Here is a 27,528-nt window from a genome sequence, read left to right on the forward strand (position 1 = left end):
TAGACAGAAAGCAAGAGACCCGAGAATGGAGTCCTAGGCATTCTAGTGTCTATAGGTTGAGGTAAGAAGGAATCAGCTATAAGAGACAAAACAGAAGAATTAGGAGGATGACCAAGTGTTTTCCTGGAAAAACATAAAATGGCCAAGGAAGAGAAAGTGGTCAATCGTATCAAATGCTGCTGCTAGGTTGATTAAATCAGATGAGGACTGAAAATGACCTTTGGACTGAGCCATGAGGAGGGCATTGATAACCTTAAGTAAGGCAGTTTTGGGGGCTCAGGTTGGGAATACCTGGCTGGAGTGGGTCCAGGAGAGAACAGGAGGAGAGGAATTGAAGACAGTCATTTCTTTCTTAAAAAAAGGAAAATGAGAAATAGGAGGATAACTGAAAGAGAAAATGTCTTTTATTTTAGATTCTAATATGGGAGGAATAAAAGCTTATTTATAGGCAACAGGAATGATCTATTATACTAGGGAGGAGAACATAATGAATGAAGCGTGGGGGTGGGGATTTCTGGAGCAATATTCGTGAGGGGATAAGAGGGGACGAGATCTAGTGTCCAGGGAAAGGGGCTGGACTTAGCTAGAAGCATGGACAACTGCATAGACCCCATCAGTATAAATGCAGGCCGGCAGGTAGGTAGGTACATTTGTAGGGAAATGGTTAGGTTCTTTTCCAATTGCTTTAATGTTCTGGCACATTTACTAAGCTTCTACTCTGGGCTCACCGGTTGAAATTCAAAGCTCCTTCCCTTGTTCTACCATTGCTTTTCACTTTGATTTCAATAAAACCCACATCATCCAGTAATTATAGCTGCTTGTATATGTGTCTTTCTTCCCCATCAGCCTAAGAGCTGGAAGAAGGCAGATAACATGTCACGTTGTCTATTGCTCCCCAATACTTAGCCCAGTACCTGAGACACAGTAGGCGCTCAACATATATCTGATGAACTGAATTGAATCCAGTGTATTTGTTTCTCTATACTTGTGCCGGAAATTTGATTTCCTTGAGTCATAAGAACCTGCCAAGGTGCCGGGGGCAGTGGCTCACGCCTGTAATCCCAGCACTTTGGGAGGCCAAGGTGGGCGGATCACGAGGTCAGGAGATCGAAACCATCCTGGCCAACATGTTGAAACCCCGTCTCTACTAAAAATACAAAAATTATCTGGGTGTGGTGGCGCATGGCTGTAATCCCAGCTACTCGGGAAGTTGAGGCAGGAGAATTGCTTGAGCTAGGGAGTCAGAGATTGCAGTGAGCCGAGAATCGTGCCACTGCACTCCAGCCTGGCAACAGACCGAGATTCCGTCCCAAAAAAAAAAAAAGAACCTGCCAAGGTTATCTTTCATATGAACTGGTGGGCAAATGACTTGTGTTTTATCCAAACTATTGGGTTAACCATTATATTAGCTATTTATCACTGCATTTAATATTTATGAAAACTTGCAAGCTTTAATTATTTTTAAAAAGACTTGGACCTTAAGTGGGCCATGACAGCATCCTCAGAAAGATGACAATAAGTAAGAGGATACAACTTCCTTTATAATTGACAGATAGGGTTCCGTTTGTCCAATTACTTTTTTTAAAAAAGAAGAGATAAATTCACTGTAATGAATGTGCCATAATTGGAATCTATAGAGGTCAGTGAAAAATTCTACCATTTGAATAAAAGGTGCTGGAGGATCACCTCCTTAGAGGAACCATCTAAGGAGAAAAGGATATACAACCAAATGGGTGTGCATTGTGATAGAAAATGTCCCTCTCCACCTCCACTTAGTATTTTATTAAGACTTAGAAAAATTAGGCCGGGCACAGTGCCTCACACCTATAATCCCAGCACTTTGGGAGGCTGAGGCGGGCGGATCATCTGAGTCGGGAGTTTGAGACCAGCCTGACCAACATGGAGAAACCCCGTCTCTACTGAAAATACAAAAATTAGCCTGGCATGGTGGTGCAGACCTGTAATCCCAGCTACTCAGGAGGCTGATGTGAGAGAATCGCTTGAACCTGGGAAGCAGAGGTTGTGGTGAGCTGAGATCGTGCCATTGCATTCCAGCCTGGGCAACGGGCAACAAAAGCAAAACTCCGTCTCAAAAAAAAAAAGACTTAGAAAGGTTAAGGTCAACTGTATCAGCTGGGTCGAGCAATGTGAACAAAGTCTGTCAATGCTCTTTCAGCAGGAAATGCAGTAGAGCATATTGTTTTAGACATAGACTCTGGACTTGGGCCTCTATCCTACCTCAAATGACTTAGTTTCCTCATCTATAAAATGGCATGATGACACTATCTACCTCATGGGGTTGTTATAAAATTTAAATGATTGATTGAATGTTTATAAAAGTCCCACATAATACCCAGAACATCAGTAGTTTTAGCCAGTATAACTTACTTTAATAATAATAATATTTAATAATAATAATAACTTACTTTAATAATAATAGTAATACCTCCATAGTATTCTACTATGGGTCTTCCTTTTTGTTTTTCATCTGCTGGTACCTGTTTTCTTTTTGCTTAGTGTACTTTCTTTTTCCTTTAATCCTGGCTTTTATTTTCTGCCTATCCTTTTTCCCATGTAGAAAAATCGATGGGACAACTGAGGAAGAAGATAACATTGAGCTGAATGAAGAAGGAAGGCCAGTGCAGACGTCCAGGCCAAGCCCCCCACTCTGCGACTGCCGCTGCTGCGGCCTCCCCAAGCGTTACATCATTGCTATCATGAGTGGGCTGGGATTCTGCATTTCCTTTGGGATCCGGTGCAATCTTGGAGTTGCCATTGTGGAAATGGTCAACAATAGCACCGTATATGTTGATGGAAAACCGGAAATTCAGGTTGGTATCAGTCCATGGTGGAAGACTTTTCTTTTTGAGACAGGGTCTCACTCGGTCTCCCAGGCTAGAGTGCAGTGGCGCGATCTTGGCTTACTGCAGCCCCAACCTGCCAGGTTGAAATTAACCTCCCATCTCAGCATCCTCCCATTTCAGCATCTCAGATGAGTAGCTCCTCCCATCTCAGCATCTCAGATCAGTAGCTGAGATTACAATCCTGAGGAAACTGTTGACTGCAGCTGTGTCAATACTTTGCTCCTTGAGAGAAAGCCCTGCAATTCCTTCAGTGATATGACAAAAATGGAGAGTGGCTACTTGTGCTGGGCATTGTGCAAAGTGATGGGGATAGAAAGGTGAACGACCTAGACTGAGCCCTGTCCTCATGGAGACAAGTAAGTGATGACAGTTTGAGGGGGTAGGTGACGCGTTGGAGGTACACAGGATGCTCAGGCTCATAGGAGAGGGCACAGCCCAGACTTCCCTATTGTGAACAAATTCCCAAAGTGATGGCTGGACCAGGCAAAGAGGGTGTGGTGTGGTGGGAAGAAGAATGTTTGAAGAAAAAGGTACTGTGAAGGACTGTAAGAAAGAGACAGAGAGAGAGAAAGAGAGAGAACGTACACATGCTATGCAGGTATATTTTAGGAACTGAAATAGGAGCTCATCATCTTTTCTGTGTCATGGACTCCTGGAGATGACTAATGAACCTTTGCCAAAGTAATGTTTTAAGTTCTTAAAATAAAACACAAAGGATGACAAAAGAAGCCAATTATATTAAAATATAAATACCAAAACATTTAAAAATCACATTTGTGACATAGAAACATATGGGCTTCTTTAGTAGTACATCAGTGACAAAATCTAGCATTGGGTCTAACATTTACTCTGATTTTAAGTTGGAATGTATGCCATTGTTGGAAATAGTGGCCATGACTGTAATACGATTTGAACATATTTACGATTTCCACGTGGGACAGAGTCATAGGTACTAGTCATATGACTGTGGCTTGTTGCCTACATTCATAATGGCAGAAAATGCTAAATTTTGGTTAAGAGTGAAAATAAAGATGCATGTTTTCTTCCCATCCAAGTTCTCAGATGCACAGGATTCCATCCACAGACTCCAGGTTGAGAACTCCCAGTGATTGGGTAGAGCACGTTGAGGTGGAGGCAGCGAAGTAAATAGGGGGCTGATCATCCATAGCCTGGTAGGCATGTAGCAAGGGGCTGCAAGCATGGAATGATCACATCTGTGCTCCAGATTGTTCACTGCCCCATCACAGGGGGCCAGATTGAGGTAAGATAGGAATGGAGGCCACAGGGCCAGTTCAGAGGCCATCATAGTTATAAGCAAGGATACTTCGAAGTGACTTAAATAGTATTGTTTTAGGAATCACTGGAAACATAAAATCTGGTTTGCTGCTTAAACGATAGACCTAGAGAAGTACTGAGGTTATGGGGGAAAAGAAACAAACAAAAATGTCTGCCCAGTGGACACCCCATAAATGCATGTTTCATCGTACTAAACTCACACACTGCAATGAGTCATGCAGAAATCCGTTCATCTGCAGAGAGACATTTAATAGTTCTCTGGTCCCTCCCTCTATTTGAAGAAACATTTAGATCACAGTTTTTTGAACTAGTGTCTGGGAAATCACTGCACTGCAGGCTGTGCCATGAAGAAGGCAGTGCGAGACCTGGAGCCCATACTGTGCTGTGTCCTATGAGACTTTCCAAGAGGGAGACGTGGTAGGCAGTATTTCCTGGACTGACTTGATCATAGAATGCTCTCTTTCATGCCATATCTATTAGCATCATCTGGCACAGTCTCCTGCCAGGCACTGGTTTGAGAAAATTTGATTTCAATCTGTCAAAAGAAGTCTTTAGTTGGTCTGCAAGCTATTTGTTTTTGCTTTTCTCAAACCAAGAGATTATTCTGCCAGAGGAAAACAGCACCATGGAGATCCTCCTAACTAGTCTCTATTTGATGCCACAGCCAAATCTGTCCTAAAAGGATATCCTGTCTTTTGTGGGGTGTGGGGGATAGAGGTAGAAGGGCATATCATGCATTTTTAAAATAAAGAATGATGTATATTAGCAAGGTTTCAGATGTGTATCACATGCATTCTTTCAGCCTTTTGTGAGCAAGACCAGCTAATTAAAACTTGTCTGCTGAGGCCCAGATCAAAATGAGATGCTGTTTTGCATTTGTTTGTTGCCTGAAAAGACAGACCTTGGTCAACAGAGTCTGCTCTGAGGCATATGGAAAAGACATTTTGATAAACCCGAGGAACAATGCTAGTGTGCGCTCTCTAGTTTCTACGGCTGTGCCCTCTGGAGTCTTAGAGGAACTGATTAAAATCTGAAATATGGTTTAAATTTTTTTCCTCTGGACTCAGGAGTAGGAATTTAGTATCAGTAACTCTAGTACAGCTCTAATTTATAGCATATTATTTCTCTTGTCCGCCTAGAACAAAGCTTAGATATCAAGTGAGCATGTTCAACCAAATGACAAATACTTTGCTAATTGTATTAAGAAAGGCTCTGAATGGCTGGTATGTTTGTTTGGTTTTTCTGTTTTAAGGGAAAAACTAGATATTTGGCTCTGAGATATCTTTAAATCTTTATTTCAAAAGAAGGAGAGAAATAAGCAGTATGAATAGGTAGATCTTTCAAATATGTGGCATATGTTCTATAAGGGGTATGAAGAGTGATTTTAACTAATGCGTGAACACTTTTTTTTTTTTTTGAAATGGGATCTCTGTTGCCCAGGCTTCAGTGAAGTGGTGTGATCATAGTTCACTGCAGCCTTGACCTCCTGGGCTTAAGTGATCCTCCCACTTCAGTTTCCAAGTAGCTGGGTCCACAGGCTCATGCCACCATTCTTAGCTAATTAAAAAAAAATTTTTTTTAGAGATGGGATCATGCCATGTTGCCCAGGCTGATCTCAAACCCCTGGCCTCAAGGGATCCTCCTGCCTTGGTCTCCCAAAGTGCTGGGACAAGCATGCACCACTGTGCCTGGCCCATATTTTAAATTTAATAGTTATGAGTTAAAACATGTGAACTCTTAGAAAAGTGTTTGGCATATAGTAAGAAAAAAAAATGACCGAAGTTTGAGAAACTTGTGATTTTGTTTTCTCATTACTCTCAGGAAAAGTCCAAAGTTCTTCCCATGGATCGTGGGCCCTGTAGGATTCAGAGCATGGGCTTTGGAACTGGCCAGACCTGGTTTTAATGAGCTCTGGGACCTTGAATAAGTTGCCCTTGTGTCCTGGTCAGAGATTGCTGGTTGCGAAGAAAAGTGCAGTGAAACTGGCTCGAGTTAAAAGGGGATTATTGGGGCCCGGCACGGTGGCTCATGCCTGTAATCCCAGCAATTTGGGAGGCCAAGGTGGGTGGATCACCTGAGGTCAGGAGTTCTAGACTAGCCTGGCCAACATGGTGAAACCCCATCTCTACTAAAAAATACAAAAAATTTGGCCAGACATGGTGGCGCACACCTGTAGTACCAGCTACTTGGGAGGCTGAGGCAGGAGAATCCTGGCAGTTGGAGGTTGTAGTGAGTCGAGAGGTGTGAGACTCCGTCTAAACAAACAAACAAACAAACAAAAAATGGTAGTGGGGATTATTGTAGGGCTGTAAGAGGATCTCGTGAAAGCCAAGGGCAGAAAGCAGGTCTGTGGTGTATGTGTGCAGTCTGCACCCAGGACGCAGAAGCCAGCCTGAGGTGGGGCTGAAACCCAGGCTGTCCTCCACCCTGAAGAGGGAAGGGAGTCTTTATGTAATTCTTTCTGAGGCTGCAGGACAGGCCCTGCCAGAAGTGCTGAATGGAGCTTTCCCTCGTGGGAACTAGAGAAGCCTTTGCTAAGGTCTCCAGCTTGCTTGCCCTACAGAGTCTTTCATTGGCTTTTCTTGGAGTCAGCTCCGTTTTCCCTGGTCCTTCATGGACTGCTTTCTTTCCTCTTCCCTGGCTTCTCACTGCCCTCCACAGTGGAAGTGCCTTGAGCCTTTGTCTTGCCAGGAAGCTGATTTACTTGGCCCTGACTCTGTGACTCCGTGGGACTTATTTGGGTTCAAGAGTGCACTATTGTCTTACTAGAATCTCTACGGGTTTGGGTTGCTCTCTCTCTGTGTGTGTGTGTATGTGTGTGTGTGAGAGAGAGAGAGAGAGAGAAAGAGAAAGAGAAAGAGAAAGAGACAGAGACACAGAGAGAGGGAGAGGCTGACTGGCTGAGCCTAGCCTATGGCTTTGCTGTCTTAAACTTTTTTTTTTTTTTTTTTTTTTGAGACAGAATCTTCCTCTGTTGCCCAGGCTGGTGTGCGGTGACATGATCTCAGCTCACTGCAACCTCCACCTCCCCGGTTCAAGCGATTCTACTCCTTAGGCTATCAAGTAGCTGGGATTACAGGTGCATGCCACAATGCCCAGCTAATTTTCGTATTTTAAAAATAGAGACGAGGTTTCACCATGTTGGCCAGGCTGGTCTTGAACTCCTGACTTCAGGTGATCTGTCCACCCCGGCCTCCCAAAGTGCTGGGATTACAGGCGTGAGCCACCACACCTGACTGGCTTGGCTGTCTCTACTCAGGTGTCCAGTCAGCTGTGGTGGTCAGTGGGGGAGAATCCCATGTTGCGGGGGAAGGTGCAATCCTCTCAGAAGTGTGAGCAGACAGGAACTGACATTTCTAGAAGTTCCTTGCTAACCCTCATTGCCCTTATTGTGAAATGGGAATAAAAGGACTGCTTTGAAGATCAAATAAGCTAACCTATATTAAATACCTATATTAGTTCCCTAAGGCTGCCGTAACATATTACCACAAACTTGATGGCTTAAAACAATAGAAATTTATTCTCTCAGAGCTGTGGAGACCGGAAGTCTAAATCAAGGTGTTGGCAGCACCTCATGCCCTCTGAAGACTCTAGCAGAGAATCCTTCCTTGACTCTTCTAGCTTCTAGTGGCTGCAGCAGACCCTCGGTGTGCGACAATGTCACTCTCATGTCTGCCTCCATCTTCATGTGGACATCTTTCTGCGTGTCTCCTCTTTTGTCTCAAATCTCCATCTGTCTTTCTCCTATAAGGACACTTGTCATTGGGTTTAGGGCCCAGCTGGATAGTCCAGATATCTCATTTTAATATTCTTGACATTTTCACATCAGCAAAGACCTGTTTTCCAGATAAGGTAGCATTTATAGGTCCTGGGGATTTGATGTGGATATCTTTTGGGGGCCGTTTTTTGGCCTTTCACAATATCTGACACAGTGTTTGGTTTATTATAGTGATGGTCCATATACAGGGCCATTTTTTTAAAAATTTATAATTTTAAAAAATTTTATTGTGATAAGAATGCTTAACATGAGAGCTACTGTTTTAATAAAGTTTTTAGTGTACAATACATTATGGTTGACTCTAAGTACAATGTTGAATAGCAGATCTCTAGAGCGTGTTCATTTTGCTTGACTGAAACTTTTTCCCATTAATTAGTAACTCCTCATTTCCCCCTCCCCCAGCACCTGACAACCATCATTCTACTCTTCGAGTCTATGAATTTGACTATTTTAGGTATGTCATGTAGGTGGAATCATGCAGTATTTGTCTTTCTGTGACTGGCTCATTTCACTGAGTGTAATGTCCTCCAGGTTCATGCCAGTTGTTACATCTTGCAGAATTTTCTTCTTTATAAAAGATGAATAGTATTCCATTGGTGTATATACCACATTTCCTTTTTTTTTTTGAGATGGAGTCTCACTCTGTCACCCAGGCTGGAGTGCAGTGGCACAATCTTGGCTCACTGCAACTTCGGCCTCCCAGGTTCAAGCGATTCTCCTGCCCCAGCCTCCTGAGTAGTTGGGATTACAGGCATGTGCCACCATGCCAGGCTAATTTTTATATTTTTAGTAGAGACGGGGTTTCACCACATTGGCCAGGCTGGTCTTGAACTCCTGACTTCAGGTGATCTGTCCACCCCGGCCTCCCAAAGTGCTGGGATTACAGGCGTGAGCCACCACACCTGACTGGCTTGGCTGTCTCTACTCAGGTGTCCAGTCAGCTGTGGTGGTCAGTGGGGGAGAATCCCATGTTGCGGGGGAAGGTGCAATCCTCTCAGAAGTGTGAGCAGACAGGAACTGACATTTCTAGAAGTTCCTTGCTAACCCTCATTGCCCTTATTGTGAAATGGGAATAAAAGGACTGCTTTGAAGATCAAATAAGCTAACCTATATTAAATACCTATATTAGTTCCCTAAGGCTGCCGTAACATATTACCACAAACTTGATGGCTTAAAACAATAGAAATTTATTCTCTCAGAGCTGTGGAGACCGGAAGTCTAAATCAAGGTGTTGGCAGCACCTCATGCCCTCTGAAGACTCTAGCAGAGAATCCTTCCTTGACTCTTCTAGCTTCTAGTGGCTGCAGCAGACCCTCGGTGTGCGACAATGTCACTCTCATGTCTGCCTCCATCTTCATGTGGACATCTTTCTGCGTGTCTCCTCTTTTGTCTCAAATCTCCATCTGTCTTTCTCCTATAAGGACACTTGTCATTGGGTTTAGGGCCCAGCTGGATAGTCCAGATATCTCATTTTAATATTCTTGACATTTTCACATCAGCAAAGACCTGTTTTCCAGATAAGGTAGCATTTATAGGTCCTGGGGATTTGATGTGGATATCTTTTGGGGGCCGTTTTTTGGCCTTTCACAATATCTGACACAGTGTTTGGTTTATTATAGTGATGGTCCATATACAGGGCCATTTTTTTAAAAATTTATAATTTTAAAAAATTTTATTGTGATAAGAATGCTTAACATGAGAGCTACTGTTTTAATAAAGTTTTTAGTGTACAATACATTATGGTTGACTCTAAGTACAATGTTGAATAGCAGATCTCTAGAGCGTGTTCATTTTGCTTGACTGAAACTTTTTCCCATTAATTAGTAACTCCTCATTTCCCCCTCCCCCAGCACCTGACAACCATCATTCTACTCTTCGAGTCTATGAATTTGACTATTTTAGGTATGTCATGTAGGTGGAATCATGCAGTATTTGTCTTTCTGTGACTGGCTCATTTCACTGAGTGTAATGTCCTCCAGGTTCATGCCAGTTGTTACATCTTGCAGAATTTTCTTCTTTATAAAAGATGAATAGTATTCCATTGGTGTATATACCACATTTCCTTTTTTTTTTTGAGATGGAGTCTCACTCTGTCACCCAGGCTGGAGTGCAGTGGCACAATCTTGGCTCACTGCAACTTCGGCCTCCCAGGTTCAAGCGATTCTCCTGCCCCAGCCTCCTGAGTAGTTGGGATTACAGGCATGTGCCACCATGCCAGGCTAATTTTTATATTTTTAGTAGAGACGGGGTTTCACCACATTGGCCAGGCTGGTCTCGAACTCCTGACCTCAAGTGATCTACCCGCCTTGGGTTCCCAAAGTGCTGGGATTACAGGCATGAGCCACTGCGCCCAGCCACATTTTCTTTATTCATCTGTCAACGGGCATTCAGGTTTTTTCCATGTCTTGGCTATTGTGAATAATGCTTCAGTGAACATGGGGGTACTAATATCTTTTTGGATCATGATTTCAACTCTTTTGGATAAATACCCAGAAGTGGGATTGCTAAATCATACATTAGTTCTGTTTTTAAGTTTTGGAGGAACCTCTGTACTGTTTCCATAGTGGCTGCACCCATTCCCACCAACAGTATATAAGGGCTTTATTTTCTCTTCATCCTCACCAACACTTCTTGTCTTTTGTTTTGTTTTTGATAATGGTCATCCTAACAGGTATAAAGTGACGTCTTATGGTGGTTTTGATTTGCATTTCCCTGATGGTTAGTGACATTGACCGCCTCTTCATGTAGATATTGGCCATTTATTGGTCTTCTTTGGAGAAATGTCTATTCAAGTCTTTAGTCCACTATTATGGTTTTAATGGGTCTCAAATGACAATGAAAGTCAGTTCTCAGCAGCCTAGGGGCTCTTCTTCATGTATTATTTCTTTCAGAGATTGACAGAAGCACTATTTCCCCAGAGAGAAAGGCATGAGAAAGGGATGTTGTGATTGACAATTAGCAGCTGGTTGAAGTGGGAGTTAGAGAAAGGGTCTAGTTCTCCCTCTGTCTTGGATCCTCAGGTAATTCTGTGGATCTGGGCAAAGAAGTCTTGTCTCTCCTTAGTGAGAAAATTAAGTCTCTCCAAGCAATAGAAAGAATATCGTGTTTTGGGGTTAGGCAGATGAGAGGTTTTGTGTCCCCTTTTCCTTGCAAATAGTTGTATGACCTTGGACAAGTAAACTAATCGCTCTAAGCCTTAGTTTCCTCATTTGCAATTACCTCTAGGTGTTTTAAAGATTAAAGGAGGAAATCTGTAGAAAGCACCTTAGTGAAATCATATTCCACCTCTGCTCAAATTTTCCAATGGTTTTCATTTCTCTTTGTTTAAAAGCCAGAGTTCCAGTGATGTCTTAAAGAACCCTTCATCATTGTAACCTCTCTTGCATTAACACCTATTCTCTTCCTCCTCATTCATTACCCTCCAGCTGTACTGACATACTGCTTTTCCTCTAACACGCAAGACACAACCCTACCTTGGGTCCCTTGTACTTGCTGTTTCTCTGCCTGGAAAGCTCACATCTCAAATGACCATATGACTTGCTCCCTTCCTTTCTTTAGGTCTTTACTTAAAACTCATCTTCTCAGTGAAGACTTCCCTGGCCATTCTATCTAAAATTTACCCCACCACACTGCCATCCAACACTTCATATTCCCTTCCCTTCTTTATTTTTTCATCTTATTGCTGGTTACCATCTAACTCTGCCTGTAATTGTTTATCACCTGCTATCTCCACTGGCATCTTCAAAATGGCAGGAGTCACTACAGCTGTTCACTGCTGTACCCCAGTGCATAGAACTATGCGTGTTACACAATAAACACAAAATACAGATTTGGTGAGCTGATTTGAATTAATGATAGCTAGCTAGTTCCTTTTTACCATTGAGCTTCAACTTTCTAATCCATAAAATGAGAAATAGAGAGTATAGGCCAAAGTGGCTTGGACTGTGAGCTCCTAGAAGGCAAAGACAATGCTTGTTTGAGTCTGTATTTACACTGTCCAGCACCTAACATTGCATTCAGGAAGCACAGGACGAACGTTGAACAGATGGGCGGATAAATATGTAATAACTTGTGACAGGAAAATAAGATAAGCAGTGATGAAAATTTATAAAACATAGTATGTTGATAATTAGGAACCCTCTTACTCCATATTTGCATTTTGATATCAAAAAGCTTTACAAAGCCATTCATTTATTCATTCATTTGGCGAATACACACTTGTACCTTCTATGTTCCCAGGCGTTTGATTTAGGTACTAAGACTATAAGTCAAACAGGACATGGCTGCTATCTTAGAGTTTCTTGGTGCCCTGTGTGGGAAATTGACATGTGGATGTCCATTCACTGAAGACAGCACTGTGTTGGTGCCATGGCTGTGGGACCAAAGGTCTGTAAGACAAGCCCAAGAAAAAGGGACCAGTTCAATTTTGGGAATTCAGGAAGTTTCCTCTGAGGAAGGACCATTTACAATGAGTCTAAAAAGAATGAGTTAATTTACCTGGGAAAGAATATGAGGAAAGGGATTCCAGCCCTAGAGAATCACATTTTCAATGGCCTAAGGGTTGTGGAAGGTTGTGTTGTTGCTATTGCCATCAGCATAGTATCAGTAATGGCTGCTAACATTTATTGAGTCTACACTGTGTGCCAGTCACTATCCTAATCTGTTGCATGCAAAATCTCTAAGCAGAGAGATAACCTACTAGAAATATTCATGCCATTTATCCCCACACATCCTATGGATAGGTAGAATGGGCTTTATTGTCCTCATTAAGAAATGAGAGACTTAAGACTCTAATTCTCTTTGTGCTATCACAAAACTGGCATCTGAATAATGTAGTAAATAACTTAGTAGCCCCCCAAAACCCCATTTTTTGTTTTATTCACAAGCTATTTTATTTTCTCCTTAGCATTCATTGCTATTTTGTGTTTTCTCTCTCTGTGTATATATATATACACACACACATTATATATATATTTTTTATATATATATATAGACACACACATTAGATATATGTATTTTTAGAGACAGGATCTTGCTCTGTCACTCCCACTGGAGTGCAGTGTGTGTTTTTAGCTTACCTTAACCTTGACCAACTCCTGGGTTCCAGGGATCCTCTCATCTCAGCCTCCTGAGTAGCTAGGACTACAGGCACACACCACACCTGGCTAGATTTTTATTATTATTATTATTATTATTATTATTATTATTACTATTGAGATGGAGTCTCTCTCAGTCACCCAGGCTGGAGTGTAGTGGTGTGATCTTGGCTCACTACAACCTCTGCCTCTTGGGTTCAAGTGATTCTCCTGCCTCAGCCTCCCAAGTAGCTGGGATTACAGGCGTCTGCCACCACACCCAGCTGATTTTTATATTTTTAGTAGAGATGGGATTTCACCATGTTGGCTAGGCTGGTCTCAAACTCCTGACCTCAAATGATCCACCCACCTCTATCTCCCAAAGTGCTGGGATTACAGGCGTGAGCCATTGCACCTGGCCTAGCTGGCTAGATTTTTGATTTTTTGTAGAGATGGGGTCTCGCCACGTTGCCCAGGCTGGTCTTGAGCTCCTGGCCTCAAGTAATCCTCTTGCCGAGGCCTTCCAAAGCATTGGGATTACAGGTGTGAGTCACCATGACCATTAATATAAATACATATATATTTAAATTTGTACATAATCTCTTATTACAAGGTGAAATCTATGAGAGCAGGGACTGTTGTTTGTTTGTTTTTTGTTTCATTTTTTTTTTTTGAGATGGAGTCTCACTCTGTTGCCCAAGCTGGAATGCAGTGGTGCAATCTCAGCTCACTGCAAATTCCATCTCCCAGGTTCATGCCATTCTCCTGCCTCAGCTTCCTGAGTAGCTGGGAGTACAGGTGCCCGCCACCACGCCCGGCTAATTTTTTTTGTATTTTTAGTAGAGATGGGGTTTCACCGTGTTAGCCAGGATGGTCTGGATCTCCTGACCTTGTGATCCACCCGCCTCGGCCTCCCAAAGTGCTGGGATTACAGGTGTGAGCCACCGCACCCGGCCGGTTTTGTTTTTTAAGATGGGGTTTCACTCTGTTGCCCAGGCTGGAGTGCATTGGCACTATCTTGGCTCACCGCAGCCTTGACCTCCTGGGCCAAGCCATCTTCCCACCTCAGCCTCCTAAATAACTGGGACTACAGGCACACACCACTACACCTGGCCCAGGACTTTTGCTTGCTGCTATCCCCAAGTATGTAAGATGCCCTCCATAAGTATGTGTTGAATAAATGAAAAAAGAAAGACCTCATGAGGTAATTATTGTGTAGGCTCATTGGTAAAAAATGGTTGTCAGCCTTTTTCTAACAAACACAACTATATCTGATTTCTCATTTCCAGACAGCACAGTTTAACTGGGATCCAGAAACAGTGGGCCTTATCCATGGATCTTTTTTCTGGGGCTATATTATGACACAAATTCCAGGTGGTTTCATTTCAAACAAGTTTGCTGCTAACAGGTAAGATAAATTGATATAACATGATACAAACCAATGAAATGTGGCTTTGTACCTATAAATTCTGCATAGCTGGCTCTCAATTTGGGGGTGCAGAATGAAAAACAGGAGCCATCTGGATAGATGCAATTCACAGATACTGATCCCAAATGACCCTGATCTTAATTTATTTTTATTTTTATTTTTGAGATGTTGTCTCACTCTGTCACCCAGGCTGGAGTGCAGTGGTGTGATCTTGGCTCACTGCAACCTCTGCCCCACCCCCTCCCCCACCCCACTCGGCATTCAAGCAACTCTGGTTCCTCAGCCTCCTGAACAGTTGGGATTAAAAGTGTGCACCACTACACCCAGCTAACTTTTGTATTTTTGGTAGAGACGAGGTTTCACCATGTTGGCCAGGCTGATCTCAAACTCTTGACCTCAAGTGATCCACCCGCCTTAGCCTCCCAAAGTACTGGGATTGCAGGCGTGTGAGACACCAGCGCCCAGTCAAGAGTTTCTTTTTATTTCGTTTTTCATCCAATTAAATTTACCTTGCAACTCTTCAAGTGATTATGTGGTAAAAAGACCAATCAACTCTGAGTCAGGAGAAATGGTTCCTGCCCCCTAACTGGATCACTGGGTGACCTCTATTGAGTCACTTTCCTTCCCTCCCTGGGCCTCAGTTTCTTCATCTGTGAAATGAAACATTGGACTAGATTGTATTTCAGTTCCTCTTGACCAGTGACATTCTGTAATCTTATGTTAATATCACCCAGTACCATAAAGGTTTTCTCAGATGAGTGGTGGGGGCTTGCCTCTAGACTGCAAGATGTGTCTCTAATGTCCTCGAGACTCTGTAGTGGGTGTTTGAGCAATTAAAAGTACCCAAGAACAGAGTGAGCTGTCTCAAGAAGCAGTGAGTTCTCTGTCACCGGAGGTATTCAAGTAGAGGAGGATGGCCACTTGGGGGAGATGTTGTAGAGTGTATCATGTATTAGAAAAGGAGTGAACTAAATCTCTCCAGGTCCCTTCCAATTGTATTTCCCATATGACTTTCCATAAATGGATTTCATGAAGTGCATTCCATTTTTAAAAAGTGGTTTTTTTTTTCAAATTCTAAAGCACAACTCATTAGATAGTTGTGAAAACAATATAATGATTTACCAATGAGCATTTTTAAAAAAGAAAGAGAGAAATAGAAGAAAAGATAATCAAATAGAACAAAATAGAAAATATCTGAATGCATTGCACATAAGGGTAAATATTGGTTTTTGAGACTTGTTTCAGTTACATTTGTATGTATGAGTATGGACTGGGTTGCAATATAAAATATATTTTGTTTATGGGTTAAGGTAAAAAAATTGGAAGCCACTACCATAAGATCTAAATAGGAAAAGCATATATTTATTTAGGTTCTTGTCTAATTTATGTCTTTTATTTATTGTTAGTTATCTATTGTATTCTTTTTAAAAAGTGATAAAATATTGGTTGCTATGGTTTCCTGGGTTACTGCTTACACCTCTGCCTTGAAAAAAAATCACATATAATCTAATTTCCCAGCACATAAAAAGAGTGGAAACATCATCAACATATGTGAGAGGGGAAGAAAATGCTGCTTGCTCTCTTTTCCCAGGGCACCCTGAGCTGGCCAGGAAATGGGAGCTAAGACAGGTACACAACCTGTCTTGTGCTTGGCTGGTCCCAGGACATACAATGCTTCTTGGATAGTCAGTGTTTCTGACTCTGGGAAGCAGGAAACAACCTCAAACATACAGTAACAGTCAGAAAAGATCAGTCGGTGGGGAACCAGGCAGGATGGTAGGTCTCTAGCAAGCTTACCTGAACCTGGCCAATCTCCAACTTTTCAGGACATCATCCAGGCAGGACATCCCTGTGCCACCAAAAATTTGTTCATAGTTGGTCCAGGGGCCAGAGCTTGGGAATCAAAGAAGCCCAAGAGTCTAGCTTGGGGTACACTAGACCCTAACACATCTATTTCTCCAAATTACAGGTGCCAGCCACCATGCCTGGCTAATTTTTTGTATTTTTAGTAGAGATGGGGTTCACCATGTTGGCCAGGCTGGTCTCAAACTCCTGACCTCAGGTGATCCACCCACCTCAGCCTCCCAAAGTGCTGGGATTACAGGTGTGATCTTTCCACAGGGATTTCCACAGGGATCTTTCATGAACTGTTAGGTTTGTTTCTGGTGCTTAGCTGAAGTAGCACATCCATCAGCGGGCCTGCCGAATAACACAATGCTTTGGTCCCCCAGGGTCTTTGGAGCTGCCATCTTCTTAACGTCGACTCTGAACATGTTCATTCCCGCTGCAGCCAGAGTGCATTATGGATGCGTCATGTGTGTCAGAATTCTGCAAGGTTTAGTGGAGGTAGGAGATACTTTCCTTACAGTTTTTGATGTTGCTAGAGACAGCGCAGTCCTTTAGAAAATTCAGCTTCTGAAGAAAATCACCTTTACTCAGTTTTTTTCTATATTTTCTTCCTTTTCCTGCTGTTTCCATTCTCTGGTAATGGCTAAAATTGCAAGAATTTTAATTAAAATGCCTGTGTGATTTTACATTTATGAACAATAAAGTACCCTTGCATAATGATCTTAGAGATAATCTAACCTGACCCTCTTCATTTTAATAGATAGTGTAACTGAAGCCCAAATCTACAGTTCACATAGCAGAGGCTCATTCCACTAAAACAATTTAAGTGGATTCATTAATAAATCTGTACATTTTCAAGGGTGTAGTCTGATGCAGAGATTTAATTCAATGAAGGAGGCAGCATGATATGGAGCCAGAAGGTAAATATTTTGGACTTTACAGGCCATACAGTGTCTGTTGCACCTACTCAGCCCTGCTGTTATAGTGCAAAAGCAGCCGGAGACAATATGGAAACAAATGGGCATGGCTACGTTCCAATTAAACATTTTACAAACTGAAAGTTGAACTTCATATGATTGTTGTGTGCCATTAAATATTATTCTTCTTTTGATTTTTTTTCTCACCATTTTAAAATGTAAAAAACATTCTTAGCTTGTGGGTTATACAAAAACAGATGGTGAACCAATTGGCCCATAGTTTGCCAACCCTCGATATACAGCAATGTTTCCCAAACACAGTCATTCACCTCTGACCTTTGCCCGTTTGTCATGCCCATGTACAACTTGTACTATTATTTGCCTATTGTTTTCCCCTAGATCGACTCATTTAAAACAAAAAACAAAAGATACCTATTACTCTAAGCAATACCATCTTTGAAATCATGGGTTTGATGTGCTAGTTACATCTTTTCCTTTTTTTTTTTTTGAGATAGAGTCTCGCTCTGTAGCCCAGGCTGAAGTGCGGTGGCACGATCTCGGCCCATTGCAACATCTGCCTCCCAGGTTCAAGCGATTCTCCTGCCTCAGCCTCCTGAGTAGCTGGGACTACAAGTGCCAGTCACCACACCCGGCTAATTTTTTGTATTTTTAGTAGAGATGGGGTTTTACCATGTTGGCCAGGCTGGTCTTGAATTCCTGACCTCAGGTGATCCGCCCGCCTCAGCCTCCCAAAGTGCTGGGATTACAGGTGTTAGCCACCACGCCCAGCCACTAGTTACATCTTTTTCAAAGCATACATACATATATATATATATATAGTATAATTATATATAAATTTAATTATATATAGATTAATTATAACATATATACTAGTGTATATATGTTATATATGTATATATAATATATACATATATAGTATATATATAGTGTATATATATACTGTATCATATATAGTGTGTATATATAATATACATACACTAGTATATATGTTATAATTAAAAATGTAAGTTGTTATATCATTTCAAATCCAACTCTAGTCCCACTAGAGGGACATATACGACACTTTGGGATGTACCCGTGTAGTGGAAAGAACACGATATTAGCATCCATGAAGACTAAATTTTAGTCACTTAACAGCCCTGAGCCTCAGGTTCTGTATCTTGAAATGAGTGGATGGACCAACTGATTGTGGAAGGCTCTTCCTACACTGATAGTCTATGATAATATGAAATATAAATATAAAGACCTTTTCCCCCATCTCCTACCATGCTTACATGTGAACTGTATTTTAATTTCAGCATCTGTACTGTGAGTCAAAATAGCTCAGTCATGCTGTTTAGTGTCTGTTTTAGTTCATTTGGGCTTCTACAGAATACCATAAACTAGGTAGGTTATAAACAAAAGAATTTTTTTTTTTTTTTGAGACAGAGTCTCACTGTGTCACCGAGGCTGGAGGCAGTGGTGTGATCTCAGCTCACTGCAACCTCTGCCTCCCAGGTTCAAGCGATTCTTCTGCTTCAGCCTCCTGCATAGCTGGGATAACAGGCACATGCCACTGCACCCGGCTAATTTTTGTATTTTTGGTAGAGATAGGCTTTTTCCACGTTGGCCAGGCTGGTCTCAAACTCCTGACTTCAGGTGATCCGCCCACCTCGGCCTCCCAAACTGTTGGGATTACAAACATAAGCCACTGTGCCTGGCCTTTTTTTTTTCAGACAGTCTCGCTCTGTTGCCCAGGCTGAAGTGCAGTGGTGCAATCTCAGCTCACTGCAATCTCTGCCTCCTGGGTTCAGGCGATTCTTGTGCCTCAGCCTCCCAAGTGGTTGGGATTACAGGCATGCACCACCATGCCCAACTAGTTTTTGTATTTTTAGTAGAGATGGGGTTTCATCATGTTGGCTAGGCTGGTCTTGAACTCCTGGCTTCAAGTGATCCGCCCACCTCAGCCTCTCAAAGTGCTGGGACTACAGGCGTGAGCCACCGCTCCTGGCCTAGAAATGTATTTCTTACAGTTCTGGAGGCTGAGGAGTCAAAGATCAAGGTGCTGGCCGATTGGTGACTTGGGAGAGCTAGCTTCCTGGTTCATAAACAACTACCTTCTCTTTGTCTGCCCATGGCAGAACGGATGAGGGAGCTCTCTGGAGTTTCTTTTATAAGGCACTAATCTCATTCATGAGGGCTACACCCTTATTACTGAGTCACTTCCCAAAGGTCCATCTCCAAATACCATCACATTGGGAATTAGGTTTTAACATAGGAATTTGGTGGGGATACAAACATTCAACCTACAACAGTGTCTGTAAATTGGGCTTTTATATTGTAGCCTGTGTGAAGAAGCAGCATCCATATTTTAAACACAAGCAGAAACTACAGTCAAATCAACTAATCTATTTTCAACTCTTCTGCCAGGGTGTGACCTACCCAGCCTGCCATGGGATGTGGAGTAAGTGGGCACCACCTTTGGAGAGAAGCCGACTGGCCACAACCTCTTTTTGTGGTGGGTATATTAGAATCGTAACAAATTTTATTTATGAATGCTTTTTTTGGGTTCATGCAGTGGCTCACGCCTGTAATCTCAGCACTTTAGGGAGGCCGAGGCAGGAGGATCCCTGGAGCCCAGGAGTTCGAGATCAGCCTGGACAATATAGTGACACTTCGTCTTTAAAAAAAAAAAAAATTAGCCGAGCATGGAGGTGTGTGCCTGGGATCCTAGCTACTAGGGAGGCTGAGGCAGGAGGACTGCTTGAGCCTGGGAGGTTGAGGCTGCATTAAGCTATGATGGCCACAGCACTCCAGCCTGAGTGACAGAGTGAGACCTTGTATCTAAAAAGAAAAAAGAAAAAAGAAATGGAATGCTTTTTTGGCCTCAAGCAACTGAAAACCCTACTAAGGGCCTTAAAATGAGTCAATTTATTTTATATAACAGAATTCTAAAGGTGAGTGGTGGCTAGTGTTGGTTCTGCTGCTCAAAAATCCATCCAGGGCCTAGGCATGTTCTGACTTTCTACTCTGCTATCCTCAGACATAGCTTTTTATTTACTTCTGTGCTTATTCCATCTGTCCCTTTCATCAGGAAAACAAAAGCTTTCCCAAAGCCCCCTACCAACCTTCCACTTTAATTTCTTTGGCCCTAACTGTATCATATGCTTTACTAAATGCAGAGGAGGCTAGGCAAGCAGATGCCTAGCTTCACCAGCCTCTTCAGGAGTGAAGGGGAAGGGAGAAAGGGTTGGAAGTGGTTGTTGGATTAGCCAACAAATGACATTTGCTAAGGACAAAAGTGGAAAGATGGGATCATCAAGCATCCCACGCCTCTTCTTTTTATATGAAACTAAAGTTCAGTGACTTGCCCAAGATCATGGAGCTAGAACGAGACCTGATTGTTGATCTGGAACTTTCCTTACTTCACGCTCCTACCATGTACACATTGTCATATAGAAATGTAAATTAATTTTTGTCATTATATCCCAGATAATAAGAAGTAGAGACCATCCATCTTATCTGAAAGTAAATGAGTAGCTCCCAAGTAGTATGTGACTTTAATTCCTGCATCTCCAAACTTCACCTCGCTGAGGTTGCCATCTCCAAGCTACCCCTGTGGGACAGGCCTCTCTAGGTGTGGCTGGGTCCCTAGGTATCAATCAACAACAGAACAACAACAGCACATGCTGCTGCCATCAACACAGTGGTAAATGTGTTGGGGGAAGGGGCCCATGAAGGTAAAAGTACCTTAGACCAGCCAGGCACGGTGGCTCACACCTGTAATCCCAGCACTTTGGGAGGCTGAGGTGGAGGATTGCTTGAGCCTAGGAGTTTGAGACCAACCTGGGCAACATGGTGAAACCCCATCTCTACCAAAAATACAAAAAATTAGCTGAGTGCGGTGGCTCATGCCTGTGGTCCCAGCTACTCAGGAGGCCAAGGTGGGAGGATCTCTTGAGCCCGGAGGTGGAGGTTGCAGTGAGCCGAGATCACACCATTGTACTCCAGCCTGGGTGACAGAGGAAGACCCCATCTCAAAAAAAAAAAAAAAGTACCTTAGACCACAAAAGTCACAGTGTGGCCTAGGCAGTGTGAATTACAGCTTAGGTCTGTCTGATTTTCAAACTAGCACACTTTTCCTAAGATATTCTTCTTTGCTAAAGGGAGAAAGATAGCTTTCTATTTATTTCTGCATATGTTTTAATTTTCCTCTTCCTGCTGGCCTTTTACCTCCTTGAAATAATAATAAAGTAATCCTGAGAATGTGGTGTGAGGTATTCACCGCTATGCCTACTTTGTGCCTAGTTGGGAATTGCATGTTCAGCTGAGATGTCTTTACATATTCAGTGTCTCTTGTCCTTAGAAACCATCTCCATCCGCTCATTTGCAGTTTAAGAACATCTCCATCCCTACTACTGTGCTTATACCAACTCTAGAAGAGGATAAGACTCACCTCAGCTGGCCTTGTGGCTTGTTAGATCCTTGACCTTACTTTCTTTGGATGGTTTATTTGTAAGACCTTTCGTTTTGATTTGCCAGCAAAATGAGCATGACTAGCAGCCACTCCCCATTCTTAGTGTGTTTTTATAGCCCTAAAAGGGCTGATTTAAGAAATGGTTTGACTCTCAAGGAAAGTTACCTGATCAAGGACACAGGCCTCATTACATGTCCCAGCTAAGGTGTGGCCTTGGTTTCAAAGAACAGCCAAAGGAAAATGTGGAAGAAGGAAATCCAGGCTTGGAGTGTATAAATTCTTAATCTCAAAAGATATTGGAGTTAGAAGGGATTCTAGAAAACATCCAGTGATATGGTTTGGCTCTGTCGCCACCCAAATCTCATCTTGTAGCTCCCATAATTCCCATGTGTTATGGGAGGGACCTGGTGGGAATTGATTGAATCATGGGGGTGGGTCTTTCCCATGCTTTTCTCGTGATAGTGAATGGGTCTCATGAGATCTGATGGTTTTAAAAACGGGAGTTTCTCTGCACAAGCTCTCTCTTTGCCTGCCGCCATCCACGTGAGATGTGACTTGCTCTTCTATGCCTTCTGCCATGATTGTGAGGCCTCCCCCGCCACGTGGAACTGTGAGTCCAATTAAACCTCTTTCTTTTGTAAATTGCTCAGACTTGGGTTTGTCTTTATCAGCAGCATGAAATCAGACTAATACATCCAGTTACAACCCATTGTTTTATAGTTGAGGAAACTGAGGCTGAGGGAGGAAAGAAGATTTAAATTCTTACAGCTAGTGAGGGCTGAACCGGGGGCTCTTTCTCACCCCCAGTTCTGTTCTTCCTTCTCCGCATACCATTCAACAATCATCTGAGGCCCAGGGGACTGAGCTGCAGTCTGCTCCCCAGGGCAGTCTGGGAGCAGCTGGGGGCAGCTGCAGTAAGGGCTGAGTGCCCTGTTGTTTGCTCAAGGGGCTGTGTCTAATAGGAACTGACACTGGAGAATGTCTAAAAGGATGAGGAAGATTTTTTCTGATAGAAAAGAAGGGTAGTTTAGGTCACATTGTGTATTAGTCTGTTTTCACATAACTATAAAGAACCACCTGAGACTGGGTAATTTATAAAAGAAAGAGGTTTAATCAACTCACAGTTCTGCATGGCTGGGGAGGCCTCAAGAAACTTACAATCATGGCAGGAGGCAAAAGGGGAGGCAAGGCACGTCTTACATGGTGGCAGGAGAGAGAGAGAGAGAGTGAAGGGGAAGGTGCCACACTTTTAAACCATCAGATCTCATGAGATCTCACTCACTATCATAAGAACAGCACGGGGGAAATCCGCCCCCATGACCCAGTCACCTCCCACCAGGTTCTTCCCTCAACACGTGGGGATTACAATTTGAGATGCAATTTGGGTAGGGACACAGAGCCAAGCCATATCACATTGTAAAGTTTCCCCAATGATAGAATGCTTTTTACTATGTAAGGGGAGTTATTAGGTGCTTTTGAGTGAAGGAGGCATGACTGAATGATTAAATAAGAGTAAGGGCTTTGGGGTTCCACAGACCTGGGCTCCTGTCCTGTGACTTGTCACTTCTACCTGTGTGACCTCAGGCAATCTGCCTCCCCTCCTCCAGCCTGGCTTTCTCCTTATAAAATGGGGGTCATATTGGTACTTACCTTGTCAGGTTGAAGGAGAGTTAAACAAAGTGATAGGTACAGTATACTTAGCATGGTACTAGGCACCCAGAAAGCACTCAGTGCATCTTAGTTGGTGGGGTTATTCTCTACCTGCCCCTGTCCCAGGCATTCTTTTGTATTACCTAAACCAGACTCACCCACCCCACCTCCCAGGGTATTTGGCCTGGGGACAAAGGCCACCCTATCTCCACGCACAGCAGAATGAGACCTGCAGCCCATTCTCAACACATGCCTGGAGTGCTCACCTTATTGGTTTGAGGAGCCCTGAGATTGTTTTTTGAGTGTGTTGTCATTCTGTACATGATAATAGCGGTAATAGCTGGCATTTGTGTAACCCTTTATAGCTTACAAAGCATCTTCACATACATAGTTTATTTGAATCTCAAAACAACCCCTTGAGATGGATATTTCATTCCCATCTTATCTCTGAGGAAAATGAGCCTCTTGACTTCCTCGGGTGTCATGATGTTCAGATTCCAGATCTCAGGCTGGGCTTTTCACCGAGGGTCAGGCTCACCTTGGAAAGATGTGATTTAATCTATTTCTCTGGAAGATCCCCAACCTCCCATTTCCTAAAGATCTTCCTTAGCATCAAATTCTGGGATATAGAATTTCCTTTCACCACTCACTTTTTCTGAAGCAAGAGTTTTTTCATTCACAGCCCAGGGGGAGTTTCAGAGAGTAACTTCTCCTTTCAGCTAATAACTCTCAATAATGGGAGGTCACAGGGCTCATCTTTCCCTACCAGACGTCCAGAGGATAGCAGAGGTCAGCTCACTGCCTCTAGTCACAATTATCTTGTCTAGACAAGATAAACATTCACACACAGGTAAGCATTTGCAAGGTTAAGTTTTACAAAGTAAGAAATACATGTAAAAATATACCCATTCAGGAGCTGAATGGAGACAGCAGCGCTCTTGCCATCTGGAATTTAATTGTTCACCCCTCACCTTTTTTTTTTTTTTTTTTTTGATACAGTCTCACTCTGTCACCCAGGCTGGAGTGCAGTGGTGAGATCTTGGCTCACTGCAACCTCCGCCTCGCGGGTTCAAGCGATTCCTGTGCCTCAGCCGCCCAAGTAGCTGGGATTACAGGCATGCGCCACCGTGCCAGGCTAATTTTTTGTATTTTTAGTAGAGATGGGGTTTTGCTATGTTGACCAGGCTGGTCTTGAACTCCTGGCCTCAAGTGATCTGTCCACCTCAGCCTCCCAAAGTGTTAGGATTACAGGCGTGAGCCACCGTGCCTGGCAACCCTCTCCTTTTTTTTTTTTAAATCAAGACTTTAAAAATCATGATCTTTTAAATAATTCAGTGTCCCTCATTTAAAGATCTGGATGAGAATCCTCCCAGTCCTCCTAAGCAAATTTTCTATGTTCCTTTGCTTGCTCTTTTTAGCTTCCAATATTGTGCCTGGTTGAATTTTCAAAATTTCTCTTAGATTTTTTTCATCTTCTGATTCCATTCTCTCATGTAATTCCAAACTGTGGTGCTGGAGCAATCTTTGTCTAAATCCCGTGTGGTCTCTGGATGAAGTTAAAGGGCATCTTGGTGACCTTCCTCTCCTGGAAGCCCTGTTCTATGGCACACTGGGAGTTTGTCTGTCTCTCTGCACGGAGGCAGTCTGATTCCTGCTCAGTTTGATTAATTCCTGACTTTACCATATGAATTCTAAATGAGGTGAAAAGGCTTGCATGATGATTGATCAGATTCCCTCAATCTTTTCTTGTTCCAGGTTCCTATGCAGGGGCAGTTGTTGCAATGCCCCTGGCTGGGGTGTTGGTGCAGTACATTGGATGGTCCTCTGTCTTTTATATTTATGGTGAGTGATTTGACTTCACAAGTTCACATGTGACTCATAGAGATGGTATTTTACTGCATATGGGTTTGGCTCAGAGTTCATTACATCAAAATAGAGATTACTAAAACAAGTTTATTGTATAAATGGAATACTTTATCTATGATTTGATTAATGTTTATATTAAAGTTGACCTAAAAAAATAAGCAGAACATTGTCTTTCTTTAAATACCAGTTAACAAGAGGAATGTCAACAAAATACTTTCCCCTAGCTGAACATACTGCCATTTGGAAATATTGTAAAGATCCTTTTGTAGTTCATAAATGTGATAATTGGGTGTTCACGTGCATGTATGAGATGTCTGAGTCCGTCAAACCTTGTTACAACATTGGTACATTACCCATTTTACATGAAAAAAATATATATGGTAAAAATTGAAAAATTTAGAAATGGAAGAAAATGAGACCATATAACCCAGCCTTTTCTTTTTTAACTGCAGGCATGTTTGGGATTATTTGGTACATGTTTTGGCTGTTGCAGGCCTATGAGTGCCCAGCAGCTCATCCAACAATATCCAATGAGGAGAAGACCTATATAGAGACAAGCATAGGAGAGGGGGCCAACGTGGTTAGTCTAAGTGTAAGTATAAAAAGTCAGATGAAGACTTATCTCTTTTCATGAGTGATTGTGTTGCCTTCTTACAGAAAAAATGTCAATATTTTTACTAAAAATATCATGGTATTTTTACTCCCTAGAAATTTAGTACCCCATGGAAAAGATTTTTCACATCTTTGCCGGTTTATGCAATCATTGTGGCAAATTTTTGCAGAAGCTGGACCTTTTATTTGCTCCTCATAAGTCAGCCTGCTTATTTTGAAGAGGTCTTTGGATTTGCAATAAGTAAGGTAAACATACAGATGCTCCAAATGTTTTTGAACTTTAAATCTCTTGATTCTACAGAGAATAACTTTGTATGATAAAATAATTAAATTGCTGATTGTAATTCATAACAGTTCTGTGACACCTAATAGCCTGGCTGTCAGACAAGTTATACATTCTATGCATAGTATGCATAGCTGTTTAATTTCTTCTTAGCAAGGATCAGAGCCGTATTAAGCTGCTTTAAAGATTTATGTTGTACCCAATCTTAGAGTGTTTTTGAAGCTAGCTCAAGGACGGCATATTAGGCAAGGATAAAAAGATTTGAGGGTGTGGGTTTTCTTTTTTTCCTGTAAGCTACTCAGTGAGTAGCAGTAAGAACCTTACCATTCATTTTGCAGAACACCCCTTCTCCATAATGGTGGCTATAGCAGTAACAATCATTGCTTGCAATGGGTTAGAAAGAACCTCTTTCTGCCAGGCATGGTGGCTCACGCCTATAATCCCAGCATTTTGGGAGGCCAAGGCGGGCGGATCACCTGAGGTTAGGACCAGCCTGACCAACATGGCGAAACCCTGCCTCTACTAAAAATACAAAAATTAGCTGGGCGTAGTGATGCACACCTGTGATCCTAGTTACTCAGGAGGCTGAGACAGGAGAAGCACTTGAACCCAGGAGGCGGAGGTTGCAGTGAGGCGAGATTGCACCACTGCACTCCAGCCTGGGCAACAGAGCAAGACTCTGTCTAAAAAAAAAAAAAGAAGAAGAAAAAATAAACAGAAAAAAAAGAAAGAACCTCTTTCAATGCTCCCAGACATTATCATCAAGCCAATTGTGTTTTAGGGAGGAAGGGTGTGGATAGTGAATCATAAACCATCATCATAAGATAAACCTCTTTCCTACAAGGGAAAGAACAGCAGCCGAGCAAACACAAATGTCTGCCTAGCTACAGATACTGTCAGAAGTGACCATGGAAGAGCTGGCATAGTCATGAAATGGTGGCTGTCATCAGTCATCAGTGCTCACTGGGTGCCAAGTGCTTTATCTCCCATGTGCCATGCCCTCTGTGATGAATAAAAGTCATCTCTGCCCTCAAGGAGCTTCCAATCTGGTAGAGGACACAGATAGGTCTAAAATCATTCGCTCATTCATCATTTATTTATTATGAAATTCAGGCCTACCCAGCTCCCACATAATTAGATGCTTAAATTTGGTGGTGGTAGGTAGGGGGGCTGTGGAGTGGAGGTGGGCAAGGGAATTAGGGAGGCCCCTCTCTCAGAAATAATGACAAATTGCTTACTGTTTCCTTCCCTTCCAGGTGGGTCTCTTGTCAGCAGTCCCACACATGGTTATGACAATCGTTGTACCTATTGGAGGACAATTGGCTGATTATTTAAGAAGCAGACAAATTTTGACCACAACTGCTGTCAGAAAAATCATGAACTGTGGAGGTACTGTGGATTTCATAGATGGCTTAGGCAGCTTTTGTAGAATT

The 27,528-nt window shown here is 42.5% G+C and overlaps 1 protein-coding gene and 1 non-coding gene across 2 annotated transcripts in view; both read left to right on the forward strand.

Moving 5' to 3' along the window:
* Positions 1-27,528, forward strand: part of SLC17A8 (solute carrier family 17 member 8) — a 65,704-nt gene that overhangs the window by 20,365 nt on the left and 17,811 nt on the right. Inside the window, exons 2-9 of the mRNA XM_054663448.2 lie at positions 2,579-2,831; positions 14,303-14,421; positions 16,674-16,788; positions 19,638-19,725; positions 25,090-25,176; positions 25,653-25,792; positions 25,909-26,058; positions 27,352-27,484. Of these exons, the coding sequence (XP_054519423.1) occupies positions 2,579-2,831; positions 14,303-14,421; positions 16,674-16,788; positions 19,638-19,725; positions 25,090-25,176; positions 25,653-25,792; positions 25,909-26,058; positions 27,352-27,484 (1,085 nt within the window). The remainder of the gene's footprint in view (positions 1-2,578; positions 2,832-14,302; positions 14,422-16,673; positions 16,789-19,637; positions 19,726-25,089; positions 25,177-25,652; positions 25,793-25,908; positions 26,059-27,351; positions 27,485-27,528) is intronic.
* LOC112205168 (small nucleolar RNA U13) lies at positions 25,458-25,563 on the forward strand. Its single transcript, XR_002939017.1, has one exon. It is a non-coding gene; the product is annotated as a small nucleolar RNA U13 (small nucleolar RNA).

Source organism: Pan troglodytes, chromosome 10, assembly GCF_028858775.2.
Source record: "Pan troglodytes isolate AG18354 chromosome 10, NHGRI_mPanTro3-v2.0_pri, whole genome shotgun sequence".
NCBI classification, from domain to species: domain Eukaryota; kingdom Metazoa; phylum Chordata; class Mammalia; order Primates; family Hominidae; genus Pan; species Pan troglodytes.